This window comes from Phasianus colchicus, chromosome Z (genome assembly GCF_987193195.1).
Source record: "Phasianus colchicus chromosome Z, bPhaCol1.hap1.1, whole genome shotgun sequence".
In the NCBI taxonomy this organism is placed as follows: domain Eukaryota; kingdom Metazoa; phylum Chordata; class Aves; order Galliformes; family Phasianidae; genus Phasianus; species Phasianus colchicus.
The window spans coordinates 63,699,614-63,716,176 of NC_143476.1; the positions used below are offsets into that span (position 1 = coordinate 63,699,614).

The following is a 16,563-nucleotide window of genomic DNA, read 5'->3' on the forward strand; positions in this document are numbered from 1 at the left end:
TGAAATTTATATATGCCATACATGCATAATATTATGTAGTTTTTAAAGAATAAACATTAGAATGTATTAATTTTTAAGAGAACTAAATAATACCTGAGTAGAAACAGCTAAAAATGCTTTGACTATTACTTTAATAGCAAGCAGATGAAGGGGAAAACAGACCTGCACGTAGTGGTTACAAAGGCCCTTCCTAAGTCACAGTATGACGAGAGGTGATGGCTTCGAGTTGCACCAAGGGAGGTTCAGCTTTGGTGTTAGGAAAAAATTATTCTCACAATAATTGGTGAAGCATTGGAACAGGCTACTCAGGGAGGTGGTGGCATCACCATCCCTAGAGATACACAAGGAAACAGCAGATGTCACACTGAGCAATATCGTCTATATAGTTTACACACATAGGCTGATGGTTGGACTGGATGATCTTAGTGATCCTTACCAATCTTAACGAATCTAGGATCAATATAATTAATCATTTTGTAAAAGTTTTATTATTCTCTCTTATCATATGCATTAGTCCAGGTGTTCTGTACATCCAGGTCAGCACATATCCCATACATAAATACATACATACAGATAGAGAAAAATATTTCTAGTGCTCCTCAAAAATCATACATGTACATGGAGAAAAGTTCCGCAAACACTTTAGAATTCTGCTGATAAAACAATCCTAAGAACCTGGATCCATTCATTTCTTTCCAAGAGTATTCTCTCTTCATAGGACAGCACTGTTTTGGCCAAAAACAGAGATACACACATTTTCAGTCACATAAGCACAGGAACATTAACTTTAAACTGAACCCAATTACACCATATAAAATATCACAAATCTATGACTACATAATCAAATTCTACTCCTATATGCTTCATTTTACTGATTTCAGTAGAAACAGCATGAAATTACAAGAGCTATGAAAGTAGTATCAACCTCTTAAAAATAAATTTTGGAATTACAATTTAAACTAGGTTAATTTCTAGCTTTTTTTAATTGCACATTAGTACAATTTGAGAGAACGGTAATCTGTAGCCAAATATTTCTATGCCTACTATCTGATAATGCAATGTAACAACCATCTCATTCGAAGGTGAAATTGAAAACAGTATAGTCCAGATAAAGCAACAAAATAAATAGCTATACTTTGACAATGGCAATGACACAAAGATCCAACCTTAAGGAAATCCTGTCAGAAAAGAAAAAGTTTCCATTTGAATTCAGTTAAAAAAAAGTGTTTCTTGAAAATTTAAGAATACAGGTTAAGCAACATTTGCTAGATGTATATGCTAGAATTAACCATCTACTTTTCCTCCTAATCCTGACAAATGTAACATCTCTGAAGAAATTCATTTGAATTACTAAAATATATTCCCCAGTTATTTTCAACTCAGTTACAGGATTCTAATCTACAGCCCTGCAGCACAATACCGGAGTAGATATGAAAAGAATAAGTAAGACAACAACCTCCTGTGTTAAAGTAAGTCAGATACATTAGAAGCCTGCAACCACTCTACAACCAACATCTGTATTACAACTCTTAAAATACAGAGACATTTGCCATATAAGAAGTCATTTCATATATGCTTAACTTAACGGGTTAGTACAGCTTTGTTCCGTTACAGCATTTAGTTGGGGTGTTTCAGCTTTAGAAAGTTTACAAGAAAGTTACAAGTCTACAAAACCACACATTAAACACTAAGTGTCACTCTTTCTGAAGTGACAGCATGAGTAAATTCTACTGATATCTACGTTACCTGGTTGCAAATAGAGGTTAATTGTGGATAGTAGGAAAGGAACCAGAGCTGAGCTAAGGAAGTAAATCAGAACAATTACAAAAGTTATACTCATGCAGTAATCCGAGGAATACATACAATCTTGCCATTATTTCATTGAGAGAAATTCATTACTTCACTTTCTAGTGGCTGGAATTTTGCAACCAAGGATGCCAGAACATAGAAGCTTCCTTCTCTAGACATCCTGATGTTTATATACAAGAATTACTAATCTACTGGAATTAAATTTTAGACCCCCTGGTTAATGTTAAATATAACAGTAGCCAAAGAGGAGCATTTATCATCTGCATCAAGCTGATGACCAGGACACTCAGCTGTTCCAATCTTTCACAGGTGAGAAAAGAACAAGTACACATGAAAAAAGATACAGGAAATAAATTGTCCTAATTAAGATCTCAAATATGCTTGGATTTTTGCATATCCATATGAAGGTTTGTAGTATCATGTCTGATGATATAGCTAATAAGTAGTGCCAAAGAGGACCACTGAACTTTGTTTCCCTTTAAATGAAATTGATGGGGTGCATTTTCTTTAAGTGAAACTAATTTTTAAATACTCTTACACAAAAAGATTTGTTACATTCTAGGAAAAACAGCGCTTGATAAAGTATCAGTCAGAACTATGCCTGCTTTTAAACAAAACTAGTTAATTATGTGTTAATTTTTTTTCCAAACATAATATACAGTAATATTGGCATCTGCTATAATTTCCTTATATACCCAGAGATAGCAAGGAAAGCAGTCTATGCATACTTGTTGTTTACACAACATACCAAAGGAAACTTGCCACATTCAACAAATACATATGAATAAAGAAAGCATAGTAGCTGGTCAGAAAGTTTATTTTTCTTTGGGTATGAGAACCCACTAACAAGAGAAATAAAAATAGTACATAAACAGTATAGGAAAAAACTATTTTTTAACGTCAAAGATAGTAACGGAGATATACTGTGTTGCCCACATATATGGTAATATATAGGTAGGTCTGTTGAGACAGATCTTGCTGGTAAGTTTACTGTTAAAGATGAGGTCTGTAATAGTTCATTCCCACACAAAGAAACATTTCATAATACGGCTGACTATAAGAAACAGGGGAAAAAAAAGCCTCATTTTAGTTTATCTTATTTCTACTCCTGTTTGCAGAGAAGAGTTTGAAAATGTTCTATATATACCCTGACCTGGGAAGTCATGAAGGAAAAAGTTTTCAAAAGTTTGAGATGTTCAGCCAAGTTTGTTTCTCTTCTCTCAATTTTAAGTATCTCAATTTCACTCCAATAGCTTAAAATCCCAGTGATGAGGAGAGCTGCTCCCAATAGCAACTTAAAATAACTAAGTTAGGATTTCTAGGACTTCACCACATGGTGTGCTGTTCATTTCAAAAGTGACAAAACAGATAAGGCACAAATATGACACAACACTAAACTACATCAGATCTAATCTCTGACAACAACTCTCCATTAGGGGAGGAGTAACTATTGAAAGATTCTGGATATACCACTGCTTGAAAATATACTCACTGCTTTCTTTGTCTCAGACTTTACTACTGCGACCAATTATTCACCACTACTCAGACCACTGAGCTGGAAGACAGGGAACACAATGAAACCCTTAAAATCCAGGGGGAAACAGTTAGTGACCTGCTACTCCACTTGAACACACACAAATCCCTGCATGACTGGGATCCACCCAAAGGTATTAATAGTGCTGGCAGAAATGCTCACCACGCCACTTTCCTTACTTAGTGCTGGCCAAACAGGGAGGTCCCAGTTGACTTGGGCTTAGTGAAAATAATGACTTTCTACCATGAAGGAGGATCCAGGGCATTATTGGCCTGTCAGACTTACTTCTGCACCAGGGAAAGTCATAGAATGTCATTACACAGCACATACTGGACTGGCTGATCAAACTCAGTCAGCATGGATTAATGAAAGACAGGTCCTGCTTGACTAACCTGGTCTACCTCTATGGTAAGATCACCTGCTTACGTAAACAAAGAAAGGCTGTGCATGTTGTTTACTTGAGCTTTTGCATAGCATTTGCTAGTGTCTCCCACAGCATCCTCTTGAAGAAACCAGCAGCTCACTGCTTGGACAGATGTGCGGTGTGCTGGGCAAAAGCCTTTCTGGATGGCCAGGCCCCAAGGGTCCTTGTGAATGAAATTAAAAGTAGTTCGCAGATGGTTACAATCAGTGTTCCCTATGGCTCAGTACGGCAGCCAGTCTCATTTAACGTTTTTATCAACTATCTGGACGAGGAGATTGGGTGCAACCACAGTAAGTTCCCAGATGACATTATGCTGAGTGGCAGTGTTGATCTGCTTGAGGGTAGGAAGGCTGTGCAGAAGGATTTGGATCGGCTGGATCAGTGGGCAACAACCAGTTATATGTCATTCAGTAAGCCTAAGTGCTGGGCTCACTGGGTGGGTCTTAACAACCTAAGCATCTGTGTGGGCTTGGGGAAAAGTAGTTGGCAGGAAAGGACGTAGAGGTACAGGTCAACAGCCAGCTATCATGAGCCCATACAGCCAAGAAGGTGAACAACATCCTGGCCTGCATGAGAAATAGCATAGCCAGAAGGAGTAGGAAAGAGATTGTCCCTCTATACTCAAGCACTGGTGGTGCTGCACATGGAGTACCATCTTCAATTTTGGATCCCTTGCTGCAAGAAGGATGCTGACTTGCTCTAGGATATGCAGAAAAAAATAAAATCAGTTAAAGAACTGGAAATTTATGTGGAGTGGTTGAGAGAACTGAGGTTGTCTGGCCTGGAAAAAAGGAGAGACACATCATCATTCTCTACAGCTACCTGAAAGGAGGTAGGAGCAAATAAGTCACGCTGTTTATTCAGGCAGCAAAACATAAAGAAATGGCTTCAAGTTACAGCAGGGGAGGTTTAGACTGGATATCAAGAAGAATTTGTTCTCAGAAGGAGGGGCTAGGCATTGGAACAAGCTGCTCAGGGAAGTGGAGTCACCATCTCCAAAGGTATTTAATAAATGTGCAGGGGTGTCATCTAGTGACATGGTTCAGTGGTAGATCTGGTAGACAGGTGAATGGCTGAACTTCATGATCTCTCAGAGACTGTTCTACAATCTTATTCTACATTTAATTCTCATTATAAAAAAAAAAGAATCACCACCAAAAAGTAAACAAATATGGATTTAATCTCAGTGGTGCCTCACTAACCTTAAAGCATATGCTTTTTTATATACTGACTGTAGTGGGATTATCTGCTTCATCTGTATGGTTGTATGCAAGCCTAAGGGACTGCATTTGCCATCTGACAGATGAATATTTTCTAGTTTATGGTAACACCTCTCCTTTTATATACTCCACACACACAGGGTGCTCCAAGAGTAATGCCTCCTATTTTATGATGTTGGCTTATGATATTAGAAACACATACTGGTGGAACAGCAGTATTCTATTACATCCTATTGCTGTGCAACAGACAGCAGCAGAAGGGCAGTCTGACAAAATGGTGCCTGACATCAAAGTGTGTATAAAACAAAGGTGGGTTACTAATTTCTCCTTCTGGAAAAAAACACACTTGCTAACATTCATCAGTGCTTGTTGAATGCTTCTGGAGACCAAAGAGTGGATGTCACTATAGCAATTTGCTAGATGGTGCATACCTGTCACACCATGAAATGAAGTGCACCTCAAATTGGTGGAATACAACTAGGAAACTATATATGGAGATGAATATTGATATCAACATGTTGGAAACAATCATGGCAATATTGGAATATCACAAAGTTTGTACTAGATGAGCACCATGAGTGCTCATACAGGACCGCAGAGAATATCATACGCAAGTTTGTCAGGACAGTGGTGACAGTTTCCTGGATCACATCACTAATGGTGATGAGACATCATATCACCACAATAAGCTGGAGTCAAAATAGCAGTCCACAGAGTGTGTGAATTTCTCATCAAAGATTAAGACCTAGAAGGTAGAGTGATGTTTATTGTCTTTTGGGATAGCAAAGGGATGATCCTTCCCAATTTCATGCAACCTAGATAAACAATCAACTCTGCTACAACACAACACTGACTAAGCTGAAGGTTTGAACTTCCAAACTCAAGACAAAGAAGACAACCCTTTTCTCGCCACAAGGTAACACCAGGCCCCATACCAGACTAAAGACCATGAAGCATGCTGCCAACCTTGGCTGGACTGTCCTACCACAGTCTGGACTTCACACATTCTGGCTTCTAACCATTTGGGCCAATAAAAAACAGTAGTGCATGGGCAACATTTTCCTAGCAACAATGCCATTGCAGTAGCTATGAAACAGTGGGTTAACTCCACTGGGGCATTGTTTTTGTTTTTTTTTAAAAAAAGTACAGCATGCAGGCTCTTGTTCATCACTGGCAAAACGAATAGCTAATAATGGCAACTATGCTGAAAAATATGGTTTTGTAGCTGAGACTGTGCTGTACCAAGTAGTGCCACTGTGTTCTTCTGTACTGTTGTAGTTTCTATGAAAATAAACTGAAGGCATAACTTTTAGAGCAAGACATGTATATTATGTTTTTCCCTATATATACACATCTTGCATTATCAAAACTAGTTTAAACCTGCCTTAGGAAAAGATCCTCTTTTTCTGTTGTAAATATGCCAAAAATTGAAGGTTGGTAAGAGAAGAGTATCTTCATTCATTTGCATAACACGAAGACTACAACCAGAAAAACAGACCAGCATCAAATTCATTGAAATTCACATGGAAAAATATTATAAGTCAATAAGATCAGTATCACAATCAGTGAAATAAAAGTAGTAGAAAAAACACGTATTAGGAACAATTTTCCTCCTATATTAAAGATGCTTACCTTTGCAACTCCAGCCCTATGAGCACCTTGTGATTCCATGTATGCTAAGTATTTGTTGAACTCTCTGAATTCGTCCATTGAAGGCCTAAAAGTCATGATTTTGCAGCTTGGATTTGGAGGACTATCAGACGTGACTGCCGCCATTGTGGTTCACTTTCAATCCAGCTGAAAAATAAAACAACATATACTGAAGAGAATAATCTTCTGTCAAACAGCATCTGAAACTCAGCATATGTTTTGACTAGGAGAAAAGTTTTCAAAATTCCATAGTATTATAAAAGGCACAAACTCCTTTAAGACCACTCAGTCCTTACCCCGAAGACATATCTACCATAAGCAACAGTTACATAAAAATCCAGTACAAAAATCCATACAATCCTCTCGCTGTTTTTACAACATGCTATCTCAACTTTACCTTTAACACCATACTAGCAACTTTCAGTGTTGATGCATTCACAGTTTGTTACATTTCTCTGTGTAGATATTTACATTACACAGGTATAATCTAGACCAACAAAGCTATGCATATTATTATTCCAACTTAGTTCATGAGGAAACTGGTTACTGACTTTCCAATCACACTACAAACGTAGGCAAAAAGATTTTCTAACTCACATGTCAGCACTTCAATAGAATTGTATCAGTCTGCATTGCCAAGTTGCAATAATATGACCATTTACAAATTTATTCCTTAATCTTACAAAAAAAAAAATCCTCATTTCAGAACAAAAGTAAGTCAGCTTTGACTAGCTTTTTCAGTGATTTGCTGTGTCATTCCTCATTTGAGGAAAGGGAAGATTTGAGGGACAAGGTTTAAGGGATATGGTGGTGATGTGCTTGACTAGATGATCTTATTGGACTTTTCCAACCTTAACAATTTTATGACTTTATCCATCAGCAAAACATAATACATCCACAGTTTTGTTACCAAACCATGTCATCTTGCACTACTTGTATGTTAGTGTATTAGCCAGTAACTTCATTAGCTTCATCTCTCTCTTAGCTTAGGTATGAACCACTTATAAAGGGAATCACAGTTTTCCTATATCTCTGCATGTTTCACGCTCCTGCTAGCATTCAAAGATTCAGCCTGCTTCTTGTGCCCTTAAATTATGTTTTTTGCCTTCCTACTTCTCCCAGAAGACCACTCTCCATTTTTAACAATTAGATTTCTTTTTTTCCCCCCCACACTCCTCTCTTTTCTACCCCCCTCTCTAAATTATTTCCATCCCTGATTGAAATGAAATTAACTAAATTTCTGCAAGTCTCCAATGATTAAAAAAAAAAAACAGTACCATTTTAATTCAGAACTATTTTTGTATTTAAATTATGATTATCAGGTCCATAGAGGCAAGCACATCCCAACATATAAAACTGAGATACCTTCCCTTGTAGTAAACACATGCCATGCATCCTTCACTTAGTCCCATCCATTAAAGAACCAAATATAAATTCATTATGATGACCAGTTCCAAGTCAATGAGATTAGGTTATACCTGAAGTTAAAGCTTTCCTTGCTTGTATACATTGTGCCATGTAGTATACAGAGTTTGTTATTCATAATGCTTTACTGACAATAAAATGACATTGGAAAGATAATGAAACAGGGTAGTTGATCTCTCTTTAATCAGTTTTTAGCTCTTCAGTTTCATACATGCACATGAGTGCAGTGTATACAAATATATAACCTCTAATATAAACTATTTACTGGCAAAAAAAAAAATTAATAGTCTGTCATTATTGTTTCATACTTTTAAGCTACTTCACTAACTGTTATACAACACAACCTGCAGTCATCAATACTTTCTCCAGAGGGACCTAGGCAGGCTTGAGCAGTGGGCCCAAGACAATCTCATGAAGTTCAACACAACCAAATGCAAGGTATTGCACCTGGGTGGAGGCAACCCCCACTACCAATACAATCTGAGGGATGAAAGGATTGAACACAGCCCTACTAAACAAGACTTGGGGGTACTGGTGGATAGGCAGCTGGACATGAGCCAGCAACGCGCCCTCGCAGCCCAGAAAGCCAACTGTAATCTGGGCTGCATCAAAAGAAGTGTGGCCAGCAGGGCGAGAGAGGTGATCCTGCCCCTCTATGCTGGTGAGACTTCACCTGGAGTACTGCATCCAAATGTGGAGGCCTCAGTACAGAGAGACATGGACCTGTTGGAGTGCATCCAGAGGAGAGCAACAAAGATTATCTACAGAACACCTCTCCTACGAGGACAGGCTGACAGAGCTGGGGCTGTTCTGTCTGGCCAGTGCCCTTCAGTATCTAAAGGGGGGCTACAGGAAAGAAAGGGACAGACTCTTTCACAGGATCTGTGGCAACAGAACAAGAAAAAATGGCTTCAAGCTTAAAGAGGATAGATTTAGGTTGGATGTAAGAAAAAAGCCTTTTACAGTGAAAGTGGTGAGGCACTGAAACAGGATGCCCAGAGATGTGATCGATGCACAGTTCCTGGAGGCTCTCAAAGAAACAATGGATCAGGCCCTGGGCAATTTGATCTAGCTGCACATATCCTTGTTCATTGCAGGGGAGTTGGACTAAGTGACCTTTAAGGGTCCCTCCCAACTCTAAGGATTCTATGATTTTAGCTTAGAACAAAGATCAGTATACGTCTCTCAGCTCTTCACTGTACTCTTATTTCAGTTTTGAGGGGCTTCTTGGGGAGACAGAGAAAGAACAGTTGATTCATTCTTTAGTTCTGTTTTCAGGGGGAGGGAAATGCTTTTAAAACCGAGCAACTTCAGCAGCCACTTATGAATTTTTGTTTTCTAATTACTAATATTCTTTTCTTCAGCAGACAGAACTTTTTAAAAGTTTGTTATTCACTCAACCGCCCTGTACCAAGTCAAGCATTTCTGAACCTAAGGACTCCTAAACCTAGTCAAGCATTAACTTCAAAGTCTTGTACAAAAAGCAGTTGTCAGTATTGTTAACCAATAAATGAGCTGTCTCTCTACTTCAACAGCTCTTACACTCATTTCCATGAGGTTTTTGCAGAGAATACAAAGGTAGGAAGAACACCAGACAATCTACGGTGCTGTACTGCCCTCCACAGGGACACAGACAGGTGCAGCTTGACAGGAACCATGCTCATCAAGCTCAGTAATGGAACATGCAGAGATCCACATTCAGTGAGGGGCCAGTGAGTGGCAGAAGAGACCTTTTGAAGTCCTGCTGGACACCAAGTCAACACGAATGGCAGAATCAATAAAGTTGGAAAAGAGCTTAGCCATCAATCCATCATTGCTACACCACTAAACTATGTCAACTAATGAGATATCTAACTTTTCTTGAATACCTCCAGGAACAGTGACTTCACCACCTTCCCTGGCAGCCTGTTCCAATGCACTACTGATCTTTCCAAGCAAAAATTTTCCTTAATAACCAATTTGAACTTCTCGTGGTGCAACTTAAAGCCGTTACCTCTATTTAGTCCTACCACTGTTACCAAGGAAAACCAGGTGGATTCCCACCTCGCCACAATCTCCTTTCAGACAGTTGCAACGAGAGAATAATGTATCCCGAGCCTCCTCCAAACTAAACAATCCCAGTTCCCTCAGCTGCTACTCATAAGGCCTGTGCTCCAGACCCCTCACCAGCTTCACTGCCCTCCTTTTAGACACGCTCCTTGCAGATGTCTTCCTTGCAGTGAGGGGCCAAAAACCAAGCACAGTACTCCAGGCCTGGCCTCATCAGCATCAAGTACAGAGGGACAATCACCTCCCTGGTCCTGCTGGCTAAACTATTTCTGATACAAGCCAGGAAATTACTGACCTTCTTGGCCATCTAGGCATACTGCTAATTTATGTACAGATAGCTGCCAACTAACATTTCAGGTTCCTCTTCCTCCACACAGCTTTCCAGCCACTCTGCACAAGCCTGTAGTAATACATGGGGGTTTTGGTGATTGAAGTGCAAGATTCAGCATTTGGTCTTTTTATCAGCAAGAACCAGCAGTGTGTCCCTGTTAATATAAAAGGTGAATGATATCCTGGGCTGCGTTAGATTTAAGTACTGCTGCCATGCTGAAAGTGGTACTTCCCCTTTACTCAGCACTGGTGAAGCCACACCTAAGTACTATGCCCATAGCTGGACCACCAGTGGACATAAACATACTGGAAAGAGTCTAGCTGAGGGCCACCAAGATGAAGAGACAGCAGCAGCTCTCCTGTGAGGAAAGGCTTAGAGAGCTGGGACCGTAAGCTTGGAGAAGGAAAGGTTCATGGAGTGTGAGGGGTCTTTACACACGTATTCACTCAGCAGGAAGGAGTGATGAAGTCTGACATTTTCCAGCAGTACACAGTGACTGGACTAACAGCAAGAGCACAAATTAAAAAAAAAAAAAAAAAAAAAAATCGATCTGAACAAAAGAAAACACTTTTTCCCTCCCCTGTGAGAGCAAACACTGGAAGAGGTTGTTCAGTGAGATTGTGAAGCCACCATCTTCAGAGACATTCAACAGCCAACTGAACAGACTGAAGATCAACACGCTCTAGCCAACCTTGCTCGAGCAGATGAGTGGACTAGACTTTCTCAAGAGGTCACTTCCAACTTCAGAGCACATGGTTACGTAATCCAATTCATGTGCAGATGTAAAGATGGCAGAGCCAGATTCAGCAGCATCCAATGCCAGCATAAGTGGCAATGGGTACAAACCAACTATAAAATACTTAAAATGAAGGCCTTCATATTCAGTTATATTCTAACACGCTATGTAATTCTCTCAAGGACTTTGTGGAAGATGAGTATACTAGATACTTTCTCCCACACACAAAATTCAGCTACATCCTGTCAAATCATTAAAAGAAAATAATAAAATTGCATGACAAAGTTCATAATAAAAGAGGCCTTCAGAGTAGTTATTGGTGGGGGTTTTTTGTTCCTTTTGGGGTTGTTGTTTGTTGCTTTTTTTTTTTTGCAAGCAAGTACATGACCAAAGAATCATTATAACATAAAATCCATACTGTAGTTCTGTTATTACAATCTTAACTATTCCACTTGAAGTGTATGCAGAATTAGCTGTTCTGTGATACTACCCAGAGTTGTACAATCTGAGAAGTAAGGCTCTTCTAAAGCTTTTACTTAACACTATGGAATAAAAATACGTGAGACATTAGTGCACATATGAAGTTAGAGAAACAAGGATCGATCATTACATCTATTTTAGCTGCCAAGAATAAAAAGAAAGTAGTAACATTTATGCATGGATTTTTACAGCTATTTTAAAACCATAATATCAACACTGTAATTAGACATTTTCTGTCCCCACTGCAAGACAGAATTGATAAGATTGTCCGTAACTATCTAGAAAAGCAGATGGTAATACAAACAAAGGAGAAGACATATTCCATGCAAATTAGTATTTTGCATAACAGTGAAATAAATAAGCTTTATGGCTAATCACAAGGTAGCTTTAGTCAAACAAGCTCAAGATAACTATGTCTGATCCAATAAACTGCAGTCTGTCCATAAACCTTGAATTCACTGGTGACTAAGGTGCTTGCGTACACTTCAAAATACCTGATAAAAGAGAACAATTTACATAAAATGTAGTTATGTAACTTGTCCAGCATTGCCAGCTAAAGCACCAATAATTGGGTTAAACAGTCAGATTTTTTATTTTTAAAAGTTTCTAGCCAAAGTCACAAACTACATCATTCAAATGATCAACTAGTAGACAGTTAATGCTACAACGGCTGTCTAACATTACAAGAAGTGGAAATACAAGCTCAGCAAATGTTAAGCACCCACAGTTATGACAGTATATGGCCTCAGGAACATAATTCAAGATGCTGAAACACAACACAACTAAGAGCAAGATGAAATCTACTGAATGCTACAGATACAGGCTGGATACAGAATGGCTTCAGAGCAGCCCTGAGGAAAAGAATTTGGGAGTGCCTGTTGATGAAAAATTCAACATGAGCCAACAATGTGCTCCTGCAGCCCAGAAGGCCAACTGTATTCTGGGCTCCATCAAGAGAAGTGTGAACAGCAGGTCAAGGGAGGTGATTCTGCCCCTTTACTCTGCTCTTGTGAAACCCCACCTGCAGTACTGCATCCAGTCCTGGAGCCCCCAACACAAGACGGACACAGAGCTGTTGTAGCAGGTCCAGAGGAGGGCCACAAAGATGACCAGAGGGCTGGAGCACCTCTCATATGAGAACAGGCTGAAAGAGATGGGGCTCTCCAGCCTAGAAAAAAAGGCTACAAGGAAACCTTGTTGTGGCCTTCCGTACCTGAAAGGAGCCTATGAGAAAGCTGAGGGGGGACTTTTCATAAGGGCATGTAGTGACAGGACAAGAGGAAATGCCTTTAAAATTGGAAGAGGATAGATTTGGACTAAATATCAGAAAGAAATTCTTTACTGCCAGGGCAAGAAACTGTAACAGGTTGCCCAACAAGGTTGTGCATGTCCCCTCCCTGGAAACATTCAAGACCAGGTTGGATGGGGCTTTGGGCAACCTGGTCTAGAGGGAAGTGTGCCTGCCTATAGCAGGGGGGTTGGAACTAGATGGAAGGTCCTTTCCAACTCAAACCATTCTATGATTCTACCAGTATTTACATAATCCAAAACATATTTTTCAGCAGTTACAATGACAGTGGGAAATGCTTATTAAATGAACACTGACTTACACTACACAGCTTGTATGAAAATAGATGTGACGTTTTGCTATGTACGTTAACAACTAGGAGAAAGAGGAGATGGAAGACTGTAGCAAACTTCTTAGGGGCCTACCAAAGCAAAATAGAAAAAGAAAAAAATAGAGAGGAAAGTAAAAAAAAAAAAAAAAAAAGTAACATTCTGCACTCTTCAGCATCATAACTCAAATCTGTTATGGGAGACTCTTAACTACGTAAATCTACAGCACAGAAGTTTACTATACTACATGCTTGAATACACACAAAATACTCATACAGAATGAAATGCAGCATCTGTAGGATTGTTTTTGTTACATTTTAAAACATAAAATGACCCCCATATACCTCCACAGCCAACAGATTCTCAACTACTCAAATCAGGCAGCTACCATAATATTGCTTCCCCTAAGCAATCAGTGGACATGATTTTTGTCCACATCTTACAAAAATGCAACATGTGAGCAACTGGCTCCAAAGTGTTACAGTAAAAGACATTACATCAGTCACAAAAAAGGTTCGATTTTAGGGCCAGTTCTCTTCAATGTTTTCATAAATGGCTTGGAGGAAGGACTAGAAGGTGTTCTGAGCATGTTTGCTGATACTAAACTGGTAGGAGCTTGTGAGTCAACCAGGAATGGAAAGGCCTCACAGAAAAATCAAGACAAATCAGAAACAATCATCAACCACACAGTTTAACAATAGCAAATGCCAGTCTGTGAACCTGCAAAGGGACAACCCTGACTATACTTACAGATTGGGGGATGAGACACTGGGGAGCAGCTCCAGTGAAAGAGATTAGGGGATCTTGGTTGACAGCAAGTTGAACTTGAGTCAGAAATGTAACCAGTCAGCCAAAAAGGCCAACCATATCCTGAGGTACATCAAGAACTGCCCTGCAACCAGTCGAGTCGAGGGGACTGACTGCTCTACACCGCACTGGTGCAGCCTCACCTTGAGCGCTGTGCGCAGTTTCAAGCACCACGTACAGAAAGGGTACAGAATTAGAGAGCACTCAAAGTAGAGCTACAAAAATGAAGAGAGGTCTAGAGGGAAGGTTTCTGTATGGAGTCCTACAGACAAGCTGCAGAAGCCTAGACTTCCAATGGACTTGACTGTGGGCACTACTGCACAATTAATCCATGAATGTGAAATATCCACTGCAATTAAACAAGCCAAGGAGATAAAGTCTCTTTGGTAAGAAAGACAGTGGCTGAAATAAAAATATGGGGAGGCCTGCTAAATTGACTATATTACACTCCCACAAACCTGCCATGGCAAGCACCATGTGCTTAGACTCTCAAGCCTCACGCTAGGCACTGCAAGGACTGCTGTAGTTTAATCCAGCAGATAGCTAAGCACCACATGCTCATTCCCCCCCTCCCTGTTGGATGGAGAAAAGAATCAGAAAAAAAAAGATAGAACTTGTGTATTGAAATAAAAAACTATTTATGAAGACAGAAAAAGGAAGAGGAAAAAAGGATAATGGTTATAGCAACAATATACATGCATACAAAACAAGCTATGTACAAGGAATGCTCATCACCCACCAAATGATGCCTCGGTAGCCCCCAAACAGAGGCTGCCCAGAACACTGTTCTCCTAAAAACAAAACATAGCATCATACCAAACACTATCAAGGTAAAAAAAACAGCACTGTCCCAGCTGAACCTCAGACAGTTAGATGGTCCTATGCGGGGATATGAGTTAGAATCAACAATCCTTGTGGGTCCCTTTCAATTTGGCATAGTTTATGATTCTATACTACATTACTAAATATCATGGAAGAGTTCCCTGTTGAAACACACATGCTTCATGAAAAGTTTTCTGCTTCCCTCACAAGAACACAGAATATATTGTTCCCAGAAATGGGAGAAATCTTCCAAGTTTTATTTATTCAATATGTAATAGAGAAACTCAAACTAACAATTGCATTTAATTAAATCACAAGCAAATCCACACTGCTAGAAAATTCACTACTGAAGTTACAATTAAACCCACTGACAAAAACAGCACATTAATCTGTACATAGTAAAAGCGTGTAAAAATCTGCTTTAACCTGAAGTCTTACTGTACAAAACCGGTCTTCAGTATTACAATACTCTCAAGCCTTATGACTAAGGTATCAGGACTCTGAACTCCACATGCTTCTTTTTTCTTCTAGTACTCAATGAACTAACAAATATTTTGAGTTCCACCCCTCACCAGCAGGGAATCGGAGTTTTCTGGCTTTAATTACACTAGACTTGACACATCATTCTTCCAAAGTTGCTCACGGAAGGTATCTCTTGACTGCCAAGCAGTGCTAACACTGGCTCCTACATCTGGGGAGGAAAAACCGCATCTATCACTACAGGTTAGGAGGTGATGTGCTGGAAAGGAACTCTGGTAAGAAGAATCTGGGCATCCTGGTGGACAACAGGTTGACTATGAGCTAGCAGCACGATCCTGTGACCAAGACGACCATCAGTATTCTAAGGTGCATTAAAAAGAGCATACCCAGCAGATTAAGGGAGGTGATTCCCCCCCCCTTTTCTATACTGCCCTGGTGAGGACACATCTGGAGTACTGTGTCCAGTTCTGGGCTCCTCGGTGCAAGAAAGACAGGAAACTCAGAGTTTAGCAGAGGCCACAAAGATGACCGGGGAGATAAACCCAGCCTCTTATGAGGGAAGACTGGGAGACCTGGGACTGTTCAGACCGGAGAAGGCTGAGGGAATGTTTTATCAAAGCTTATAAATATCTAATGGACAAGAGTCAAGTGGATAGGGCCAAGCCCCTTTCAGTGGTGCCCAGTGACTGAACAAGGAGCAAAAGGCAGAAACTGGAACACAAGAAGTTCTACCTAAACATGAGAAAGAACTCTCTCATTTTGAAGATGACAGAATGCTAGAACAGACTGCCTGTAGAGGTGGCAGAGTCTCCACCTGGACACTTTCCTATATTTCTGTTAGAACCTGCTCTAACAGAAGGGTTGGACTAGATGATGTTCAGATGTCCCTTTCAACCCTATGATTCTGTGACTTTTCTTATTTCTATTTCCCCTCTGCAAAAAATTTCATGCATGCTAACAATGAAACTGTAATTCATTTCAGGAAGAATCAATTCACCCTGAGAAGAAAGAAATTCAAGTAGCTAACTAGAATACATATTTGTGCAGAAGAGTACACGTATTTAAAAAAAAAAAAAATAGTACTTTTTAACAGAACTTTAGAAATGTATAGGTTCATTTCTAAGTAAACTCCATTTGACTCTCCATACTGTTTCGTAAATCAAACTCAAAGGTGCTAGG

At 39.6% G+C, this 16,563-nt stretch overlaps 1 protein-coding gene across 2 annotated transcripts in view; it reads right to left on the reverse strand.

Moving 5' to 3' along the window:
• KDM4C (lysine demethylase 4C) overlaps positions 1 to 16,563 on the reverse strand; it is a 301,499-nt gene that overhangs the window by 279,358 nt on the left and 5,578 nt on the right. For both annotated transcript variants that reach the window (XM_090131682.1, XM_031606168.2), the window contains exon 2: positions 6,620 to 6,784. In XM_090131682.1, the coding sequence (XP_089987808.1) occupies positions 6,620 to 6,763 (144 nt within the window). In that variant the 5' untranslated portion in view covers positions 6,764 to 6,784. The remainder of the gene's footprint in view (positions 1 to 6,619; positions 6,785 to 16,563) is intronic.